Raw genomic sequence first — 23,768 nt, forward strand, 5'->3', positions numbered from 1 at the left:
TAATTATGAAATAAAAAGTCGAAATTATCCATAAATATTATGGTATATTGAGTTTATTGAGCTAGAGCGCAACCTGCCTGTCATGTAAACTGTTACAGTAGATTACTAATTCTCAAATATGTTACAAATGTGAGATTTTGCCGAACGCTGCTCATGACGCTCCGCTGCAGTAGGGGGCGGTGTGTCCTCTGTGTGCGGTGTGTGTGCGCGTGTCATTGGCGTTGAATAACAGACGAAGAAGAAGAAGAAAATTGAGCGGAAATAAACAAAATCAGCAGCAGAAGAAGAAGGAGAAGAAGGAGGAGAGACGTAAGAAAAATAACTTTCATTAAACTTATTTTGTCTAAAATGTCGCAGACGTTAGTTTGTGTTTTTAAATGACGTCAATGTTTGTGTGAAAGCGTGAAATAATGAGCGAAAAGAGACAGATGACAGCGTTAGCTCTGCTGCTAACGCATGTAGCTTCAACTCACCCGTTAATCTGTAAATATAATAATCTGGAGAGAGAGAGAGAGAGAGAGAGAGAGAGAGAGAGAGAGAGAGAGAGAGGGAGAGAGAGAGAGAGAGAGAGTTGTGAGGATCAGAACAATAAAAACGTCGTTTTCAGGGTTAAGACCTGTTTTAGGCTTAGAATTAAGTTAAAGGTTTTGATGGTTAAGGTAAGAGAATGTGTTATGTCTATGAATGTCCTCACTGTGTGTGTGTGTGTGTGTGTCTCTCTCTCTGTCTGTCTTGTCTGTCTTTGTGTCTTGTCTGTCTGTCTGTCTTGTCTGTGTGTGTGTGTGTGTCTGTCTTGTCTGTCTTTGTGTCTGTGTGTGTCTGTCTTGTCTGTGTGTGTGTGTGTGTGTGTGTGTCTGTCTGTCTTGTCTTTGTGTGTCTGTCTGTCTGTCTTGTCTGTCTTTGTGTCTTGTCTGTCCGTCTGTCTTGTCTGTGTGTGTGTGTGTGTGTCTCACAGGTTCCATGATGGCGACAAAGAGACTCGACCATTTTGAAGTTTGCTGTGAGTGGGCGTCATGTGACTTCAGAGGCTGCACCATGGAGGAGCTGAGTGATCACATGACCATCCATCTGAGGGATTACCTGGGAGACAGAGATGCACTGGAGGAGCTGGGTGAGTGAGTGAGTGAGTGAGTGAGTGTTTCGGTTAAAATGATGAAAATTAAACCCCTGTGTCTCTGTGTCTCTGTGTCTCAGATGAGTACGCGTGTCTGTGGACAGGTTGTGACTTTGTGTCCATGGGCAGTCCCACAGAACTTGAAGTCCACGCCTTCTTTCATAACTACCACAGTAAACTGCGCTTCGTGGGCTCTCAGCTGCTCAAGTCTCGTCCTGATCTTCCCGGCTGCAGCCAGGAAGTTCACAACAACAACCTCCTTCCTGAAGGATCTGACGGCTTCATGTGTCAGTGGGAGAACTGTGATGTAAGTGTTTGTTGTTGTTGTTGTTGTTGTTGTTGTCGTCTTCATTGTCGTTTAGATTTCATGTTGTTCTTCTTCACTCAGAGCACGTTCAACAATCCTGAGTGGTTTTACCGACACGTGGACAATCATGTAGAAAGTGCTGAGTCACAGTCTCTGCCACAGCAGCAGCAGCAGGCGCTTTTCTGTCAGTGGACAGGTACGGACCATGTCCTCTCTGTCCTCTCTGTCCTCTCTGTCCTCTGGTGACGTGTGTGTCTCTCCGTCCTCACGTGTGTGTCTCTGTGTCCAGGCTGTGACGCTTTCTTTAGGATCAGATATCGACTGAGAGAACACGTGCGCAGTCACACGCAGCAGAGACTCGTGGCCTGTCCTACATGTGGAAGCATGTTCTCCTGTAACACCAAGCTGTACGATCATCTGCACAGACAGGCTGCACCTGTGGGTGAGACAGGCACACACACTGACAGACAGTCTCTGGTTTGTGACTGTAATCCGATTTCATGTTTGTGACTGTAATCAGATTACATGTTTGTTTTACACAGAGTCTCTGGTTTGTGAACACTGTGGAAAATCTTTCTCCAGTGAGAGACTTCTGAGAGACCACGTCCGTCAACACGGTAAGATGAGAGGGTGAATGTGTTCATTGATAACATGAACTGTAGAAACAGGAACCATGAATCATGAATCTAAACTTTTCTGCTTCACTCAAACAAACTATTGTAGAAGTAATAGAATCATTGGTCTGTTTGTTTGTGTGTCTGTCTGTGTGTTTGTTTGTGTGTCTGTCTGTTTGTGTGTCTGTCTGTTTGTGTGTGTCTTCAGTGAACCAGGTCAAGTGTCCGTTCTGTGACATGAGCTGCACGACGTTAGCTGCTCTGAAAATCCACATCCGCTTCCGTCACTGTGACGAGAGACCGTTCCCATGTGACTTCTGTGATAAAAGGTAAACAGAGAGACGCACAAGCTCCTCCCCCTCCCTGATGCCCTTCCCCCCTCCAAACACCTGTTTCTAACTGTCCAGAACCAGTGAAAACCAGAGAAATGAACGTGTTAACGTAAAGTGAACGGGTTGATGACGGAGAGTAAATGCGTCAGGTTTTCAGCAGCTCCCACATTTACATCAGAGAAATGAAGGTTTTAAAATCACCTCGTCTTCATTTAAAAAAAACTCCAGAGCAGAGTTTTAACATTGAACATTTGAACAAAACTGCAAATCATGTGAAAATGAAAACGTGTTTCTGTAGAGAAAGGAGAAAGCGTTTGTTTCGAGATGTTTGTCGTTATTTTAATGTACCACTCTAACGGCGCAATACACACTCATTATAAAATATTAAACTTAAACTGTTTGAAAACTAATATTTATCAAAACCTTGACTTTGACTTTTGATGCTCTAAAGTGGGCGGGGTTCTGATCTGGTTTGCCTCTCTAACTTTATTAATATACAAGTCTCTGAGAAATAACTATAATTTCTAAATTTTAATCATCTCTGTTAATCTCTGTTAATCTGCACATAATTCTACAGTTTTCACATAAATGTAAGCGGTACATTTCATGTTGTTTGTTTGTTTCAGGTTTAAAAATCAGAGAGATTTACACAAACACACTGAGGTTCATAACGAGGGAACAGTTTATCGCTGCACGGTCGAGGGCTGCGATTATTCCTGTCACACCTTTCCAACCATGACTCATCACTTTAAGAGAGTTCACCAGGTTTGACGCGTCATTGTCTACGATGATTCTTTTTACATCGTTTACATTGTTTATATCGTTTATGATGTTTACATCGTTTACATTGTTTATATCGTTTATGATGTTTACATCGTTTACGCCGTTTATGATGTTTACATCGTTTACGTTGTTTATGATGTTTACATCGTTTACGTTGTTTATATCGTTTATGATGTTTACATCGTTTACATTGTTTATATCGTTTATGATGTTTACATTGTTTATATCGTTTATGATGTTTACATCGTTTACGTTGTTTATGATGTTTACATTGTTTATGTTTACATCGTTTACATTGTTTATGATGTTTACATCGTTTACATTGTTTATATCGTTTATGATGTTTACATCGTTTACGCCGTTTATGATGTTTACATCGTTTACGCCGTTTATGATGTTTACATCGTTTACGTTGTTTATATCGTTTATGATGTTTACATCGTTTACATTGTTTATATCGTTTATGATGTTTACATTGTTTATATCGTTTATGATGTTTACATTGTTTATGATGTTTACATTGTTTATATTTACATCGTTTACATTGTTTATGATGTTTATGTTGTTTACGATGTTTATGATGTTTACGATGTCATTGTCAGGTTGGAGGAATGTCCAAATACAAGTGTCACCTCTGTGATAAAGTTTTCTCGTGGTGTTACACTCTCACTCTGCACCTGAGGAACAAACACCAGCTCAAGTGGCCGTCAGGACACTCACGCTTCAGGTCAGTCGTCTGTCCCCACGTCTGTCCCTGTGACGTCTCCTAAAAACAACATTAATCAAGATGATTATTGAACTTGAAATAAAATGAATCCCAGTTAAAAACCCTTTGACTGTTGTCCTCAGGTACAGGAAGGACGTGGACGGCTTCCTCAAAGTGAACATGGTGAGGTTTGAGACGGTGGAAGTGACGAAGGAGATCATGAAGAACATGAAGAAGAAAAAGTCTCAGAGTCTTCGCAGAAGCAACAGGAGGACGAGGACGGCGGTAACCACGGTGACCGCAGAGACGTCCGAGAGCGGCCGTAGTTCTCCTGCAGGCTCCTCCTCCTCCCCATCCTCCAGCTCCTCCTCGTCGTTGTCCTCAGAGGACGAGGACGTGTCTTCTCAGCCGAGGTCTCCAGTTTACTGTGTGATGAGTTCCATCCCTGACCTCGAGCACGAGGCTGCGAGCTTCACTCAGCGCGACCTCCACGACCCCAACGACCTCACTGACGCCACGTCAGCTGTTCAGGCTCTGACTGAAGTGGCCCGAGGCCTCGGCATGGACGTGGTCTGACCTGACGTCCTCAGGTCCAGAATCGGCTCCGGTTCCTCAGCTGATTAACAGGAAGTGTGACTGTGTTTCTGTGAAGTTTTTATGCTGATGTCATAGTTGAATTTTATTTTATTTTAAAAATAAAGAAGAAAACACTGCACATGTTTTTGTTTCTGTCCACGACTGAGACGTCTTCACCGTCTCTAAATCCTTGTCTCAAAGAAAAGATGGAGGTCCAGTTTCCTCCGTGTCATTAAAGAAACACATCAGGGCCACAGGGGGGCGCTGCTGCCAATCCCATCTCAGGTCTCACCTACAGTCACATCTGTGTCCTTCATCTGTCCTCTGCCACCAGTCACTTGTATCACTGCTCGTCTCTCTAGCGCTGCCTCTGGTAAAAACTTAAGATTTATCTTCATTAAAACTAAATTGGTTCAACACAAAAATTCATAAAATCTTTATTCTGTGTTTAAACAAACTCAATTTCAAATGATATAGCAGATTTATGGGATGTTTTGTCTGATTAGAGCTTAAATCAACTGTCTGTGATTCAGGACTCTGAACTGTAGAGGGCAGCGTCGAGCCTCTTGGTGACAGAGAAACCTGGGAGTCATATAAAGACAGCACAGGACACAGACATGTCCAGACCCTGGACAGGGACACGGCTACTGTAGCTTTACTTGGACATGGGGACGTCTGTCAACAGGTGGACGGTTTTAAAACATGATTTAGTTTTAAATGAATGAAAAGTCACTTTCAGTTTGAGACAGACTTTAATTCTAAAACAGAAGCTGCACCATCAGTAGCGGCACACAATTATATATATACACAATATACACACACACACACACACAGTTACCTAAATCTGTTATATAAAATATAGAATCTGCCGTTTGTACCTTTGAGTTCGTCGTCAGCGCTCATCGAGTTCAGTGTGCGAGAAACTCGGAGCTGAAGCAGACGTAGGTAAAGAGTCCACTCCACAGTGAGTGGATTAAAATGCCCTCACCACTTCATTTTTACAGCATCTGTCCATAAAAAGCTCGCGTGTGAACCATCTGAAAAAATAAGATTCTAAAAGCAATCGACAGCAAATTCACGTGAACTGGCGTTTGTCTCCCTCGTGTGGTCGTGGAGAGAGTGACACTTTTTTAAAGCGATTCCTTTACAGTGAGATGTACACACCCTCAGGATTTCTTATATATACATATATATGTATATATATATACATATACATACATACATATATATATACACATATATCAGTATATAGATATATAGATATATATATACACATACACACACATAAAAAAGATAAGCATTAAAAATTCCACATTTAAAAACTTACAATAAATAATATATGCAGGCATTTCATTAAGATAAAATTTCATAGATTGTGATCTACAGTCGTTAAAAAGACAATTTATTCTCCTTTAATCAAACGTCCCTTCATCGTCCGTCTACACTAACATGGATTCTTGGCATCTGAATGATTCAGTGAGTGAATGAGTGAGTGAGTGAGGTGTCAGGGACATCAGGAGATAAAGGACGATTCTGCCCTGACGTCACTTCCACGTCTCATCACTCGTTCACAGCATGTTCATGATAAAGTTGTACATCTGAGTCAGAACCACGAAGTGAACGGGTAAACACGAGCGCCGGTCCTGAGTGGCAGGGTCACAGGTCAGCCAGGAGAGGGCGTTGTACTGTTCCAGGACAAATCTGTGACGAGGGACAGACAGGACACGCGTTTAAAGACATGGACATGCGTTTACACTGTTCTGCATCAAAGCCACTGTTCTGCATCAGTCACTCTGCATCAAAGTCACTGTTCTGCATCAAAGCCAGTCACTGTTCTGCATCAAAGTCACTGTTCTGCATCAAAGCCACTGTTCTGCATCAAAGCCACTGTTCTGCATCAATGCCACTGTTCTGCATCAAAGTCAGTGTTCTGCATCAAAGTCAGTGTTCTGCATCAAAGTCACTGTTCTGCATCAAAGTCACTGTTCTGCATCAGTCAGTGTTCTGCATCAGTCAGTGTTCTGCATCAAAGCCACTGTTCTACATCAAAGCCACTGTTCTGCATCAAAGTCACTGTTCTGCATCAATGCCACTGTTCTGCATCAAAGTCAGTGTTCTGCATCAGTCAGTGTTCTGCATCAGTCAGTGTTCTGCATCAATGTCACTGTTCTGCATCAATGTCACTGTTCTGCATCAATGTCACTGTTCTGCATCAATGCCACTGTTCTGCATCAATGTCACTGTTCTGCATCAAAGTCAGTGTTCTGCATCAGTCAGTGTTCTGCATCAGTCAGTGTTCTGCATCAAAGTCACTGTTCTGCATCAGTCAGTGTTCTGCATCAGTCACTCTACATCAAAGCCACTGTTCTACATAAAAGCCACTGTTCTGCATCAAAGTCACTGTTCTGCATCAAAGTCAATGTTCTGCATCAAAGTCACTGTTCTGCATCAAAGCCACTGTTCTGTTCTAACCAGTTAAGGACTAACACTAACCATTACCATAACCACAGTTCAAATAAGTCCAAAATGTTAACCAGTTCCTCAGAATGGAGGTTGTGCCTCACTAGGACCAGGTTTTGCTTGAGTACCTGAGGACATCAGAGGTGTGGTTGGAGTCCAGAGGATGGGAGTGTTTACTGTGCAGGAGCTCGTCTGATTGGACAGAAGACACGTGCAGGTGCAGAGAAGCCTGAGAACAAACAGACAAACATCAACATGTGAGACGGGAGCTTCGTTTTCGTCCATGACAGTGTCCTCTGTCACTGATGTGGACCAATCCTTGTCCTCACAGTCTTTTGTCTAGTGATATGATGACTGCCCACACGGAGGAGGAGTTATGATGTCATGACCAACTAACTAAACTGGGCAGTTGAGTCGTGCCGGGGGACAGACGGAGAGACAGTGGACAGAGAGATAGTGATTATTTGATGTCTCCATGTTTGTCCTGCGTAGTCTATGTATGAAACAGTAGGTGGCGCAGTTAACAAACGAGGGAGACATTAACCTAAATACTTTACTGTGACCCGTGTGTTAACTCTGCATGTTCTGCTCCAGCTTCTAAAATATGAATATTTTCTGTTTTCTTTGCTCCTTAAAACAAAGAAATCATTCAAACTCAATCCAAACACTGATCAAATGAATAAATGATTGATTGACGTCTTTAGTTTTCATAGATGAACCATGGTCGTGTCTTTGGTTCTGTACCTTGAGGAAGAGAGGACACTGGTTCTGGGCTTGAGGACAGGCGGACCAGAACCAGTCGGGCAGTGGTCCAGCTTTAGCTGTGGAGACAAAGTACCCCAGAGCCATGGGCTGCTGCAGGATGTTCAGAGCTTCTTCATGACTCTCCATACGATCTGCACCCTGGCCCTGGAAGAGGCAACGAAGAGACGACGAAGAGACGACAAAGAGACAACGATGAGACAAGGATGAGACAACGATGAGACGACGAGACAAAGATGAGTGAAAGTGATTCAGCCTCAGAAGCTGCTGCTGCCTCTTTATTTTAATGAATCAACATTTTATCAATAAACGATGAATAAAGACAAAAGTTTACGTGACACAAACGTTCTGATGTTTCTGAACATTTTAAATATCACTGATAAAGAACATTAATGTTTTATCATATTTTAAAGATTACAAAAGGTCATAAAAATCCACACTGAGACTATGAGGGGCGTGTCCATGGGCGGAGCCAAAAACACTGGTTTATTCTCTTTAGTGAGGACTAATGTCCACGATCGTCTGACATCAAACCACATAAAGAGACATTTCCTCCATTTTGTTTGTGTCAGTTTAACAGTTGTGCCCTCTGTCTCCCCCTGTGTCTGTCAGTGGTACTGCAGCAGTGAACTGTGTTTATGATCATTCTTTTTTTCTTACATCTTCACTGTGAAAGAACAAAGTGTCCGTGTTTTATTTTCTTAAACACTGACCTTGCTGCCGTCTCCTCCGTGGTGATAGTGGGAGCCGGGCGAGTGAACGGGGGAGGTGGTGGGAGAGTTTGGCAGGATGTTGATAAGATCTGGATCCACCATGTCGTTGTCAAACAGGTCAAAGATACCCATTCCATCAGATCCGTCTGCTCAGAGAGAACACACACACACACACACACACACACACACACAGAGAGACTGTGGTTGAAGGACCTTCAGTGAGCAGATGTTGGACAGACGTCTCCTCAGCAGAGGAACTGTACCTGGGTTGATGGGGTTGAAGTTGATGTCGATGGGCTCGGTGGTGTTGGTGTTGACCTGCACCATGGCTGAGGTGGGAAACACCAGGATGTGAGTGCAGGACGTGTCCTGAGGAGTGTTCAGCTGAGATGTTTGCATGTTCAGCGTGGTGCTGCGACCAAACACCGAGCCTGTGGACACCGAGTCTGCACACAAGAAGAAGACAACAGACTTCAGCACCACTGAAACTTCACTGATTATCCTTCATCTTCTTTGTTGTTGTTGTTGTTGTTTACCTGGCAGGATGACAAAGGAACCCTGAGGCTCCATGGCAACCAGACAAGCGCTGAGGATGCTGGGAGTGTCAGAAGCAGAGATTCCACACATCTTACACGTCTCCTTCAGACGTTTACTCAGAGACTGAAGATTCCTTCTGCTCAGCAGAATACTCCAGTCTGACACACACACACACACACACACACACACATTATGATCAGAAACACAGCAGGATTTGAGTGTTGAATAAAAACAGATTTTCTTAAATTAAACACAAACACATGAGTTTATATTAACAGTGATTTTGTTGATTTGTTCTCTGATAAAAACAGAACCATCAGATCCTTGAGTCTTCAGCACAGAAAGAATCAGAACAAAGTCACTAACAGTTATTTTTTTTATTGTACATGAGTCTGCGCAGAGAAAACCAGCAGTGACTGTGGTTCTGGTTTAGTATCCGACCAGAACCACAGTCACAGGCTGGGTTTGTTCAGTTTAGAGATTTATGATTAAGTAAATATACACATATCTATGTTTTTCCCAAACATTGTTTCTTATTAATCATCATATTTTTCATACTCATGTCACAGCAGATATAAATATGAATTTTCTTCATTCTTCAAAATAAATAAATATAAACAATAATAGCTGTAGAAGGCACCAGTCAGGGAGTGTGTGTGTGTGTGTGTGTGTGGGCGCGTACCTCTCAGCTCGCCGTGTCCCATCCTCCCAAGCCGTCCAATCACCACCCTCCACGGCAGTGATGTCACCTGCACCAGGCCGAGACACCAGTCCCACAGCTTCTGCAGACCCAGGCGTCTGGCTGAAGCCTTTTTCCTGCGCGCTCTGAAACAAACAACAACAACAACAACAGTGGTAAACAAACAGCCTCAGACTCAGCTATGTCTCTGCAGCTCCGTGTTCTCACCTGTTGGGAACGTCGATGCTGATGATGCAGGTTTCCAGCAGCTCTCCGTGCTGGTCAGTGCAGGACGCCAGCAGCCAGCGCTGGTCATGTGACAGACAGTAGCCCACAAACAGCACGTTATATTTCTGCGACGCTTCGCCAAACGTTTCCCCGAGTTCTGTCTGTTTGTCTTTGACCGGAGCCAAGATGAAGGGAGGCGTGTAGAGACGGAGACACTCTGGTCTCTGCACGCAGGACAAAGACAAAACAACAGAGTTAACCAGAGACAACAACAGCTAAGTTAAGTTAGTTACTGACAGGTAACCGTGCGTGTTTACCTCGGGATTCTTCAGAGCCATGTCGATGGCCAGGCCTGGACCGAAGCCCGTCAGAGCTTTGAAGTTGGTGGAGTTGGGCAGAGGTCGACGACACTGCGTGAACACGGAGAAGGCCAGAGACTTGAGGTGCTGACCGTAGAGGTGGCGCCCCCCGCTGTGCACCGGCTGCAACAAATACTGGCAGGGAACAATCTGAGAGCAACAAATAAAAACAAACATGAATTTATGAACCAGTAAATGTCAAATACATGGACATCATTCCAACAATAAAAAAAGCTGTGGAAATATTCATTTCATTTTAAATCAGTGCCGGAACTGCAATAATAACAATAATAAAATATTCTCAATGTTTCTCTGATTTCAGCTTGTTAAATGACATGTCTCCTCCATGTTTCCTTTGCTTTGTGGACAAAAACAATAGACAGATGAACTCATAATGAAGATTTATCAGTGATTTAAAATGTTCTTTCATATTTGAGAAGAACCGGTAACTTAGATTTAAATCAGATATTATTAAAACCAGAGGAAGGAAGTAGTTTTCAGTCACAGTGAAGATAAATGATGAATGTGATCTGAATCTCTTCAGTGTAATAATGTGATATCATCATAATAATAATAACTGGGTTCTCTGTGTCTCCTGCTCCATGGCTCCTCCCTGTGGACTCTGCGTGAAGTGTTCTGTTGTGATGATTTCAATCTTCCTGTCAGCAGCTTGTGTGTGTGTGTGTGTGTGTGTGTGTCACACAGACCTGAACAGAGACAGCGTTCCTGATGTGAGGAGGCAGGAAGTGCAGCATCTCCATGTAACAGCGCAGCAGAGCCAGAGTGAAGCTGCTGGAGTGAACTTCTCTGTCTGCATCTTCATAACTGAACGGATCCACGATGTAAACCACGATGGCGGGAGGGAAGGACACGGCGTGAGACTCTCCGTCTGTGGGTTTGCCCACTTTGTCTCGCTCCATTGTGCTGTGAAGAAAAACGTTAAAGCACAAACTCACGCACTGAGGGGAGAAACGGTATTTCCATTTCTCTGTACGTCCTGTACAGAGAGAAAACTGACAATAAAAGTCTTTGAATCTTGAAACTGACAGAACATTCTATTATGTTAATATTATACTTGATCTTAAATTTGACTGGAATCAATGACAGAGTGGTTTCTTGCTCAGTGGAACATAAAAACTAAGATGTACATCATGTTTGACCACATGAATGTTGAAACTTGAAATTAGGAACTCAAACTCATCTTCTTACAGTTAAAGTCAGATTAGAAGAAAGATTTAATAAACAGCTGCATAAACGTACCTCTCTGGCGCCTCTGTGGACGTCTGATTGGCTGAAGGTCCATTCTCTGCTCCCTGCTGATTGGACTGTGGTCCGTTCTGAGACGAGTTGCTCTGTAGAGCCGACGATCCAAACGGTGAGTAGGAGCTGGGCTTGGCTGAGGTCACTCCTCCCACAGTCTGAGAGGCGGAGGAAGGGCCGGTGCTGCCCACCTGGGCCGGCTGGGCGGAGCCGGAGCCTGAGCTGGTAGTGTTGGTGCTCTGAGGTCCTGAGGTGGTGCTGGAGGAGCTGCAGGTCTGCGAGGAGACCACAGGGGGGCAGCGCTGGGACAAGAGGGAGCTGTCCAAAGACTGTTCTGACAGGTACGGAGCTGAGAGGTCACAGTGGAAAAGGTCAATCATCATTTTTTAATAAGCACAGTCTCTTTAGAGTTGTGATGGTGTGAACATGTTACCTAGATCATAGCGACAGACTTGAGCAAAGAGTTTGAGCTTATTAAAGGCTTCGTTGTTTCCATCTCTGGACGACATCTTCAGAAACCAGTCACTGAGCGGCTGCTCTGTCAGACTCCGGCCTTCTGAGCTGCCAACCTTCAAAATTCCATCAGGGTGATTCTTACAGATCGGTCTGTGCTGTCCCAGCTGGCAAGCCTGTGGAGAGACGTTTACCAAAAGACCAGTGTGAGGGGGGCACGTCAGGACAAGGAGGAGGAGTTCAGGGTTCAGAGCCAGGTTCATACCTCATACATCGCACACAGGTCTTTGAAGAAAACCTTGGCCCCACGGAGAAGAGACTCATTTTCTGGGCAGATGACGACATAGCCCACATCTCTCTGGGAGCCAAAAGGATCCAGGAGAAGCTTCTCCCAGTAAGGCAAGCCGAACGGAGACAGCACCACAAAGTCATACTCATAACCCACCAGAAAGGTTGGGATGGGCTGAGGCTCCGGAGACTCGTCTGTGCCTGTGGAGACAAAGAAAAGAGGTCAAAACTTTGTCTTTGTCCACAATATTTGAAAAGCAATCACCAAATCAAAAGCACACGCTGACCATACGAGCCCCTGCCGGCCATTTTATGGAACTGTTGCCAGGTGAGAGGTCCTTGAACGCCCCAGGAGCGGACACTCCTCTTCTTCTGGATGGTGTCCTGCAGCACAGGCTGGAGGGACAGCAGGACACGCAGGACGTCCTGAGAGAAGAGTTTACTCATGTCTGCTGCTGCATGAAGAGAAAAAAAAAACAGAAACGTGCATTAACTTCACATTGTTTAACGTTCGAAACGGAAAAGCTTCAAAAAGACAAAGACGTACATTTGCATTTTGGCCACTGATGAAGACACGTGCTCTTCACGAGTGCTTCGTCCACTTTTCCTCCCGACATGTTGTCCATGAACTGTCGGCCGTGCTCCAGCGCCATGTAGCAGTCGTTATAACAGTCTCTCTCTTCTACCCTCACAAATGAGCTGGGGGCGGAGCTTGGTTTGGGATATTCCACACCTGCCATAGGAGCGAACGGGTTGGTGCACTGGTCTTGGAGCAGGAGGATCAGCTCATCTGGAGGTTTCTCCTTCAGGCTGCCGGGCTTGTGCGAAGTGGAAGCTCGGAGCTCTTCGAAACTCCTCTCTGTGTCTCGACTGGCGTCCGAGCCTCGTCCCACCACCTCCAGTTCATCCTCCAGGAAGAGTCCGGCCATCTGACCGAAGCGGCGGTTGGCGACGGCGCTGAAGCCGCAGGTGCACGGGTACTGGGCCTCGCCGTTGTCTTTGAGGTAAACTCCCACGTCTGCTCCTCGGATGTTCATGTTGCAGACGCACACGCAACAGCTGTCAAAGTTACAGTCTTTGTAGAGGTTCATGACGGACTCCGACAGGATGAGGGTGACGTAGAGACTGTGAGCCTCGGGGATGGAAGGAACGGTGGCCGGCTCCACGGAGCTGAGGGGTCGGCAGGTGGAGGGCGTGGAGGCGGGCGAGTAAAGGTCAGAGTTGTCGTACTTGAGCGAGCCCTGGACGCTGGACGGGCCGCGGGGAGTGCGTGGAGTCCGTGGCGTGCGTGGCGTGGGCACGGAGAAGCGTGGTGTGGCGGGAGAGGGCAGGATGCCGGCGCCGCTGTTACTGGGCGGAGCACTGCTGGACATGAAGGGCGTGTGAGTCTGAGGCGTGTAGGTCTGACTGTAGTCCGGCTCCACACTGGGCACGTTACTGTCACACACACAAACAACACACACACACACACACTCAGGTCAGCGCTGGACTTCATTTTGTTTCTGAGACATTTTTTATGAACTTGAAATAATTAAAAAGAAATGATGAAACTAAAGTTCCCCTTTCAACTGTGCACGAATATAAACTGCAACCAAATGAAATCCAAGACTCCACAAAGTTTAACGGTGGTAATTCATTAATGAATGTTCATAGCTCGCTCCCAAACTAGTTTATATTCTGACAGGGTTGAAGAAATTAATGGTTTTTGTTTTAATTTGAAAGAGCAAAGAACTGAAACAGTTTTAAAGCAGTCCTTCACCTCAATCATCAGTGAAAAATCAATCACAGACGTGAGCACCTGCCTGTTTTCTAAATGTTACACTCTGACCTGTCTTTGGTGAGGAGGTTGACGTTGGTCACTGGTGGAATCAGGTCCATCTTCCCCAGAGTCCAGCTCGGCGTGTACACGCACTCGTCGGGCAGTTTGACAGGTAGCAGACACTGACTGGGCAGCGTCTTCAGAGGAGCGTACATGGAGCAGCCGATGAACGACTGACACGTTTCCGGCTTGTACACAAAGGAAAAGTCCTGAGAAACAAAGACGACGCTTAATATGTGAAGACAGATGAAAAGACACATGTGATGTGAACAGGTTTGTTCTACCTTTATCTCAGATGGCTTCGGGCTGCAGAATCCCTCCTCTACCTCCATCTTGAAGTGAGTGTTGAGCTGACTGCCGTCGAGCAGAGTGAGACCGGCTCCTGCTTCCAGACTGTCTTTACTCCCAGAGTTCATGGGAGAATAACCCTGCTGCTCCAGCGAGGGCGGGGTGGGAAACATCTGGTGCAGGTCTGCTGAGCCTGCACACAAACATCACATGAGTTCTTTTCTTAAAAACATGACCACGTCCAGCTGATGACCAGTGTCTCAGTGTCCTTACTTATGGAAGACAAAGAGTCCAACGTGGTGGGTTTATTATCTTTACAGCCAAACTTGTCCTCTGCTCCAGCTCCAGCTCTTTTTGATCCAGGCTGTGCAGACGAGAGGAAGACAATGATTTACCCAAAACACTTTATATGTTTATCTTTCAACAGCTTTTTCAGTCCATATGAGCAGAAGAGACATGAATGCAATTACCGCTAACTCGTCTTCATCTGAATTAAAAATTTTGTCCAGGTCGCTGTAGGAAACTGCCAGGTCGTTCTCGTGGATGAGGCTGGTGGAGGCAGAGGGTTTGCTGCCTGATGGACCCTGACCATCTGCACCACAGGACACAGACAGAAGCAGCAGAAAAGGATCAGAACAAGTCTGCAAACTCAAAACATTTCAAATGACAGAGCAGAAGACTTTCTCACCTTCTGCTGAAGTTCCACTTCCTTCATCCACCTGAGTGAAAAGAGGGAAATGATTTTAACACAAGTCTCTGGTGGTTGTTGTTCTCAGGGAAATCAAACACAACAAAGATTTGATATTTTTCTGGTCGGAAACGCTCACCTTGTGGTTTTTGTTGCCGTCTCTTTCAGCACCAGCCTTTTCCTTCTTGTCTGAGAGGCTGAACTCGTCATCTCCCTCTTCAAAGGCGTAAGGATCTGGCTCTTCGCTGTGCTCTTCGTCTCCTGTGGCGGAGGACAGATGGCTGTTTCTCCTCTGGGCGTAGGCGTTTACCAGCTCCTGGGAAACTTTCAAAGGCTGTAAAGAGGCCGACATGGACCTGCAGGGAGAGAAATGTAGATGTTCACATACTGAAGAAAGAAGCAGCTACATCTGTAGGTGAGGAAGAGTCATGAGCTCTTACTCAGTTACAGATATGACGCCTTCCGTTCCTCCACTTCCTCTAGAATCATCTCGACTTTTATCCACAGGCAGCTGAGGCGTCAGGAAGGTGGACGCCTTCTTCCTGGGCAGCTTGAAATACTTCCAGGGATTGTGGGTAGAATCTGCATGAGGGTTGATGGCTGAACCTACAAAGACGGTAGGTTCCAGGGTTTCGCTGTAAGCTGACGGGAAAGGCAGAGGCATGTTCTCCAGTGGAGGCTCCTCAGATGAGCTCTTCTGCGGGAGCAGACATGGCTCCACTGACGGAGGGTAGAAAGGTTGGTGTATTGGCGTGGACGAGTTCTTTATACCACCTGAAGACATGTCGCCTTCGCTGTGATCGCAGGGGTGAGGGCTGAGAGGAGGGGGAGGGGGAGAACCCAACAGGTCAGCAGGAGGGCCGTGGCTGTGGAGCGTTGGAGCTTTGGGAGGCGCCGTGTCCACGTGGTGTAAACTGGGATACGATCCCTCCTCCTGTGATCTGAGACAGAGCCTCTGTGTCTGCGGCTCCAGAGATTGATCCTCACTGACTGAGTTGCGGTGATGAAAAGCCATCTGTGGCCTCTTCTGCTGCTTCTCACTCTTCTCCAGCTTCTCGCCCAGCTTGTGTTTAGGTGCTGGTGGAGCAGGTTGTCCTGATGAAGGCAGGTGTCCTGAGGTGCTGCTGGATCGCTGCTTCTGATTCTTATGTCTGTGAGACAAACAAAGTTCACAATGAAAACTCTGGGTGAGTCAATATTTATTAGATAGAAATGTAAAAGTGCTACCGTTCCATCCCAAATAAAAGCACCGGTTAATACGCGTGTTTCCACAAACCTTGAACAGTTGCAGTGCGGCCGGTGAGTCGACTCCACAAAATCCCAAAGTCCAGTTTTGTCCGACTCCTCCTCACAGGTCCCGTTTGTCAAGGACGTGAACTTCCTCCTGAGAAAGAAAAGGACAGAGAAACATTTGATAAGTCAGACAGGGAGCGAGTCTTTCACAGATCACTCTGAAGACGACGCTTCTCATACTTGTTCCCTGTGCGGTTTATGTTATATTCCTGCCACACAGACTCCACCATCCTGCTGACCAGCCTGCGAGGGATTTTACCCCCATGAAGGTTGTTGTTGGAGCTGTAACCATCAGATGAAGACGACAACTTGAGCCAGCGCTGAGCGAGCTGATAATCTGTGAGGAAACAGAAGGTTCCACAGCGTCAGCGCACGATCACGGAGAAATAACAGCCTGATGATGATGACACAACATGGAGCTGCAGTTCTCACCAGTCTGAGCCTCCTCTGGTGATGTGGGAGGAGTCAGAGTGACGGAGGACATGGCGGGGTCTCTGTGAGCGGCCTGGACCTGCTGAGCTCCACACAGGCTTCCTAAGGTGTTGGTCGAGCCTTGAGGAGCCACAGCGGGAAGGTCGGACAGAGGGAGGAGCACCAGACACGACGGATACACCATCCTCACTCCCGCTGGAAGCACAGTCATTTATTTAGCTTCATATTTACAACAACAACAACAACAACACACACACACACACACACGTAAACATCTGTGAAACTAGTAATGACGGAATTTAAAAGATTTTAATTGGTAAAATAATTAACGTATTTTCATGTGTGTGCATATCTGTAACAAAACATAGAATTAGAATTATACTTCTTTTCATTTTTCTGCCTCTCAAACTAAAGAAAAATAATCAAGTCATCAATGTTTCCCTTAAATAATGATCAGGTCTTACCGACGAGGACTTCCACAGCTGCGAGGGAGTCGTCCTCCCAATCCGTGTCCTCCATCTTGTCTTCCTGCACCTCCCTGCGACTGGGGCTGATGGGATAGAACTGCCTCCACTCTTCGATGAGTTTCTGAGTGGGATGGTCGGACATCTTAAAAGCCTGACCAGTGAGGGTCCCGTTTAAACCGTACGGGCTCAGGATGACTGCGGACAAAATACGACATTAGCACCTTTGTTAAATGCAGCAGACACCGTTCCCTGTTTGTGATGTTACCTTGTAAGGGGGCGGAGCTTTGCTGGGCGAGGCTGAGATGCTCCTCGTTCAGCCACTGAAGAGGCTGATGCTGAGCGATCTCCACACTCGTGCACACGTTACTGTCGCCATGTACGAAGAAGTTGAACGCACAAGACAAGTGTTCGCTGTGAGACGAGACAACAGAGAGTGTGATGATCAGTATGTGACTGGAAGCAGGTTTTAAACAACAACAACAACAACAACAACAACAAACTCAATCCATGTATGTGTCTGCACAATTCATCTGTGCAGAAATGTTTGTTTAGTCTTTTTAAAAGATGTTTTCAGGTGACAACAGGAGCTTCCAGACGCTCAGACCAGATGTTCAGCACGGACGTTCAGACCAGACGCTCAGCACTTACACTCAGCACGAACACTCAGCACGGACGCTCAGCACAGACGCTCAGCACAGACACTCAGCACAGACACTCAGCACAGACACTCAGCACAGACACTCAGCACAGACACTCAGCACAGACACTCAGCACAGACACTCAGCACAGATGTTCAGTCCAGACGTTCAGACCAGATGCTCAGTGCGGACGTTCAGCACAGACGCTCAGCACGGACGCTCAGCACGGACGCTCAGCACAGACGCTCAGCGCAGACGCTCAGCGCAGACGCTCAGCGCAGATGTTCAGTCCAGACGTTCAGACCAGATGCTCAGTGCGGACGTTCAGCACGGACGCTCAGCACGGACGCTCAGCACGGACGCTCAGCACAGACGCTCAGCGCAGACGTTCAGCGCAGACGCTCAGCACAGACGCTCAGCGCAGATGTTCAGTCCAGACCAGACACTCAGCACGAACGCTCAGCACACTCAGCACAGACACTCAGCACGGACGCTCAGCACGGACGCTCAGCGCAGATGTTCAGTCCAGACACTCAGCACAGACGCTCAGTGCGGACTAACACCTGGATCACATGTTGTGCACCAGCGACAAAACAATCTCAATGTGGGAAATATTCTGGTTGATAATTTTAGGCAGGACACGCCCACTTCCTGTTGTGAGCATTGTTTGTCGCAGTTTCCAGGTAAACATATGGGATGTTAGATTAGACAACTGCTAATGTCGCTAACAGCTGCAGCATGAGCCAGTAAAATAAACATGTGCTTAAGAACACCGTTTCATTTTATAGAAGAATATTTCGATAATCGGTTTGTTTTTTAAATATCAGATAGTTTTTTGTAATTTTTCAGAATCTTAAATGTGAATATTTTCTGCTTCCTTTGCTCCATAAAAACAAAGAAATCGTTCAAACTGAATCAATTTTGGTTTGTGGACAAAAACAAAGATGTTTGAGAACGTTTGACAAACACTGATCAATATTTTTTATTAACTTTTCTGACTTGTGAATCAAACGATCAGTGTCACATCAAAATATTTTCTTTTGATTTAAAATGAATTCAGTTGATAGAGTAAGTTCTGTCGAGTGTAAGATTTAGAAAAAAGCAACAAACATACAGAGATGCTAACACATGTAAAGCAGTGATGAGAAACTCAAAGATGATTAATACTGAAGCAACATATTATCATGAATCCGTTTTCTTCACACCTCTTAATCAATTATTAAAATAAGATGCATTCTTTATTGATTCTGTTTGGATATTTGCAGAATCAGCAAAACAATTATATTGTGATAAATAGTGACATTGAGGAATAAGGGAAAATATAAACGTGCACAGAAACACAGAGATAACCGTGAAGGATTCATTTAGCCCACAAATGTTCAAACAATATCATCTTTATTTTTTTGCCACTTCTGGGAAACCAGGCTGCTAAACGCACTAAAATAGTGCTTGTTGACATGGTAGCTGTAAAACCACAGTGCACACTCAGCATTTTCCAAAGACTGTCCTGTTTACCAGCCAGAGACACACACACACACACACAGTCTGACTGTGACAACAGAAGCTCAACAACAGTGAGACAGAATGTGATGCAACAGCACTCACACACACACACACCTGAGACAAAGATGCTGCAAAAACACAAGTTTACACCAGAACAGCACAGATGATTATAGAGAAACAGCTCAAACACGTATGAGCTACAACAACACAGGAAAACATGCAGGTACAGATCATTAACATGTGGAATAAAGTGTTGATTCACTACCTGATATTAAATTATACAACATTCTGAGTGACTTTTCTTTTTTATTTCATTCTATTTTCACATAATAATGTGATCAAAAAACAATAACCCTGTCATACTCCACCATGTTGTTATATGTGATTTAATTTTGTCAGAGAAGCAGGAGCTGAGAGACCAATCGCTGTGGCTCCTGTTCAACAAGCTTTACATGAGTTTAAAGTCAGATTTCCACAAACTTTTACAGGAGCATAAAGATGTCAACAGCTCATTCCTAGATTTCCACTTTATTTGTTGAAAACCACAGAGACAAGCTGCGTTTCTCAGGAAATTCAACATGAACCTTTAAACAACTCTTCTGTTTGATGAGTGTTCATCAGTCACTTGACCTGAATCATGTCTTCATCGTTCTGAATTAAGTCACTGTGGATCCAGCTCTTTACATATAATCACAACCTTTACATGCTGCTAATCTGGATTAATAATCCAACATCAAATGCTAACAAATGTTCACAGCATGTGCACAGCATTTTATAAATCCTCAGCACCTGCGCTGCTTTTCTAACCCAGAACGTTGCCTTCAAGTATCAGGAGCTGTTTCAACTGGAGCTGAAGACTTAAAAACCACAGAAGCAACACAACAGCAGCCTCACGACGACAAAACCACAATCAGTTAAGATTAAAGTCAGAGTCAGGTGGCCTGCACTGTTACAGCACCACAAGACCAGGTACAACCTCAGAAATAACCTTTGACCTCACCATTAGTCGAGTTAAAACATGTCGGATAACTTTTGGTCTGTTGTTCAGAAGCAGGAACATACCTTTTATTAATGGTCTTCTCGTCCTTCTGGTACGGCTTAACAAACCACTTCCCGATGCGGACAAAGCCTCGGTTCATGAGGCAGCGCTCCAGCAGGTTGTGGATGGCTTTAAACAGAAGCGTCCGACACTCGTAGGACAGGCCGCTCTCCCACTCTCCATCCTCTTCACCTGGAAAGGACACATGCATTCAAATGTTACTTTTAACAGATAAAAAACCTCTTTAATGATCAGGAGAACTGGCTCATGACCATCGTATCATTCGTATCAGTAACAGAATAACCTGACCAACCTTAAAAGACTGTTTTCATATAAAATAAGCACTGACTGTTCTGGAAACACCGCTCGTCCACATTAGCCCGACATTATATGACATAAAGGAACTTTTATTTTATTTTTTTAAGTCATTTCATAAAATCTCCAGTCATTTCATGATCTTAGATTGTTTTAGTCTGAAAAGGCTGTCGTACAGTTTAGTTGTTGTGATTTACGTTCATGTTGCTGTCCACACAGCAACATGAGTCTCAAAATATTCAAGTCAGAATTCCTGATTTAAATCCATGAATACCCAAACAGGAAAAAAACTGTTCTTCGGGTAACTGTGATGAACAGTGTGTTGAAGCAGTTCAGTTACAAATCTGTTTCATTTAAATTACAGGTATTTCCTGCAGCTGAAAACAGTCGACACAGACTTCTCCGAGTCCACAGCAGCTGAACAACGCACCTGAAACCTTCAGCGTTCCAACGTACTCAACCATCAACACACATTTACTGACAACTCCGTCTGTATGTGACAACTCTGATATTATGCATCAAAGACGGAGATGTTGCAATCACTCACTTGAGAGCTCATTATGGATTAGCTCGGCAAAACTGGGGTCGTCCCCCCACCAGAAAAGCCAGAGCTCTCTGCGACCCGGCGTGTGGTGTCTTCTCCACACACTCAGCACGTCTGCCGCCAGGCAGCGGCTGAAGCTGCACAGGATGGGGTCCTCTTCAGTCACAGGGAACAGGATGGGTGAAGACGTGGGTCCCTGCCACACGAAACGCCTCCATTTTATTCCAGTCAAATCGGCCTGAAGGAAGAGGAGGAGAACAAGGTGAGAATCAAGACCTCCAAACACACACACAGTATCTACAGGGAACTATGAGATGATGTTTGTGTCATTAAAAAACAAAAAGCTGAAACGGGGGTTTGTTTTTGTGAGTCATGCAACAGTTTACTGAGCTCGTATTAACAAGAGCTGACTTACAAGTTCAGTCTATCACAGTGAACAAGTAATATAAAACAAGACCAATGTCAAACAATCAGTGACTTCTTTAGTTGTGGATCCAACATGAGACGACAACTGCTGCCATCTTACGATAAAGATAGTAGTTTTTTGGATTGCTGCTGTGATTCACATCTACTGACTAACCAACAGAACTGTAACATGAAATAACATACTGATTAACATGAAATAATCAAAGATCATGAAAGCCAAGAATGTCAGATACAAATAATCACGTAACACTTAAGAGTGCGATTCATCTGGTTCTGTTGTTTACACCATGACCACATGCTGAAAATCAACTTGTTTCAATCACATTCTACAACTGAAGAGACCTAAGCATCATCACAGCCCACATCACTACATCAGGGCTCGTAAGTCAATTTGTAGTTCATCTTTTTATCAGAATAAAGGCTCTTTTCTATTCTGCACGACTGTCATTTTTGTCAAGAAAAGCAAACTATTTAAAAAAATCTTGATTTTTCATCTACCGGGCCTTATACTAATGCTGATGGGTTTGTTTTGGCCCAGTTGCTGCCCACTGGTCTACACACACACTTAAATATTGCAACCAAGTTTATTAAATCTGTCACACAGTGTGTAGGACAAATCTCTGTATTTGTGCAAGTGTCCAAAAAATAACTATATTAAAGCATAATTTTACAAATATAATAAACTTAATAGGTTAAAGTAGGCTAAATAACGACTGTGCTGTTTGTTATTGTTATACAACACCATATTAATACATGTGCAGCACAGATGTGTGAGTTAGAAGTGGGTGACAGTGATGTTACTTGTAAACATTAACAGGATACATTTACACAAAGAACACCGGTGTAAGAGGTGCAGTTCACCACTGATATGGTTTGAAATCATTATTATTTGTACTATAATTAAAGTTGAGTGGATGATGCTCGTGTAAATAGATACATAGTATATGGAGAACATCGCTGTCTGTGCAGGACGTGAATATGTGTGTGCAGCAGTTACAGTTCAGCGCACGCACGCACACAGACACACACACAGAACACAACGATGTGTTTATGAATATCACTGTGATTAAAGTGGTGTTAGTCGCAGGCCTGATGCCTTCACGTTCATGACCAGCTTGTTGCCTGATGAACCAAAAAATGGCTTTATGGCCTCGGAGTGCTGGAGCTAAGCTAACGCTGCTAGCGCAGAGTCTCACCAGGCAGAAGAGGTTGGAGTGGCAGTCCTCCAAACTGGCCCCGTTAGCCACAAAGCACGAACTCATCCTTCAATGCGGCCTTGAAGCGCTGAAGTCCATGATCTCAATCAGCATCGAGGAGCAGAAGCTGCGGTGGTTTATGTCCAGGAAAAGCGCCGAGCAGCTCGTTAGCTGCACCGCGCTACGGCGAGTCAACCGAGACACAGCCTGTGCCCGGCGCTAGCCTGGCGGCTAAGCTAAGCTACCGTTAGCAGCTCGTAACTGCTGGATTCATCAATCCTGTTTGAAATGTATTGTCTGATGAGGCTAGCAGCTAGCCTGCTGCTACATCACTCTACCGTGATAGAGCCACCGCTCACATGACCCGTACACACGGACGTCCACCCGGAAAACGGTCAAGTCAAATCCACGATCAAATAAAACACGAGTTTAAAAAGTAAGAAAACACGGCCAGTCCCTGCTGTGCTAATGCTAACGGCAGCTAGCCGAGCTCCCCTCCCCCTGATCTAGCCTGTTAGCACACAAGCTAACATAGCAGAGCTGCTCCAACGCTAGCCTGTTAGCTTCATCAAATACTCCGCCACAGCGGCTCCTGTTGAGTGAAAGCGTCAAAAAGCTGCGTCATCTCCTCAAAACCACCGTGGAAACGGACGAAAGACCGAGAGAGCGCGTCTCCTCATCTTGTTCCGTCCTCAGTGAGATCCATGGATCCTGCACACTTCCATTCTTTCACTTCAGGGATTGAATTCTTTAATGGCGGCCGGGAGGACAACTCTGCCTCTGCTCTCTCATTGGTCCGCTAGTGGCGATGGGCTGACGTCATCAGCTCCAAGAAGCTCCATGACTTCACAGTTTACAAGAAGAAAGGTCTGATGATGATGATGGTGGTGGTGGTGGTGATGATGAAGATGAAGATGAAGATGATGTTAAAGAATGTTAATGATGATGG

General features: G+C 45.0%; 2 protein-coding genes across 2 annotated transcripts; one reads left to right on the forward strand and one right to left on the reverse strand.

Moving 5' to 3' along the window:
• Positions 1–227: 227 nt before the first annotated feature.
• zgc:112083 (uncharacterized protein LOC550461 homolog) lies at positions 228–4,571 on the forward strand. The gene is made up of 10 exons (XM_058634082.1): positions 228–309; positions 956–1,111; positions 1,195–1,421; positions 1,503–1,617; positions 1,711–1,863; positions 1,964–2,038; positions 2,244–2,364; positions 2,994–3,132; positions 3,753–3,877; positions 4,000–4,571. Exons 2-10 carry the CDS (start codon positions 961–963, stop codon positions 4,430–4,432), a joined length of 1,539 nt encoding a protein of 512 aa, XP_058490065.1. The 5' UTR covers positions 228–309; positions 956–960; the 3' UTR covers positions 4,433–4,571.
• Positions 4,572–5,165: 594 nt separating this feature from the next.
• LOC131462461 (mediator of RNA polymerase II transcription subunit 13-like) lies at positions 5,166–23,586 on the reverse strand. Its single transcript, XM_058633697.1, has 30 exons — positions 22,820–23,586; positions 21,201–21,435; positions 20,362–20,530; positions 17,424–17,569; positions 17,156–17,353; positions 16,692–16,886; positions 16,440–16,596; positions 16,243–16,350; positions 15,407–16,117; positions 15,106–15,322; positions 14,967–14,997; positions 14,749–14,870; positions 14,552–14,642; positions 14,275–14,471; positions 14,000–14,199; positions 12,719–13,608; positions 12,459–12,626; positions 12,149–12,372; positions 11,864–12,059; positions 11,431–11,779; positions 10,878–11,094; positions 10,129–10,320; positions 9,812–10,035; positions 9,587–9,729; positions 8,904–9,062; positions 8,631–8,813; positions 8,368–8,513; positions 7,637–7,801; positions 7,021–7,121; positions 5,166–6,133 (listed from the first exon to the last, which is right to left on the reverse strand). Exons 1-30 carry the CDS (start codon positions 22,883–22,885, stop codon positions 6,001–6,003), a joined length of 6,333 nt encoding a protein of 2,110 aa, XP_058489680.1. The 5' UTR covers positions 22,886–23,586; the 3' UTR covers positions 5,166–6,000.
• Between the last annotated feature and the right edge of the window lie 182 nt (positions 23,587–23,768).

The sequence above is a fragment of the Solea solea genome, chromosome 7 (assembly GCF_958295425.1).
Source record: "Solea solea chromosome 7, fSolSol10.1, whole genome shotgun sequence".
Taxonomy (NCBI): Eukaryota; Metazoa; Chordata; class Actinopteri; order Pleuronectiformes; family Soleidae; genus Solea; species Solea solea.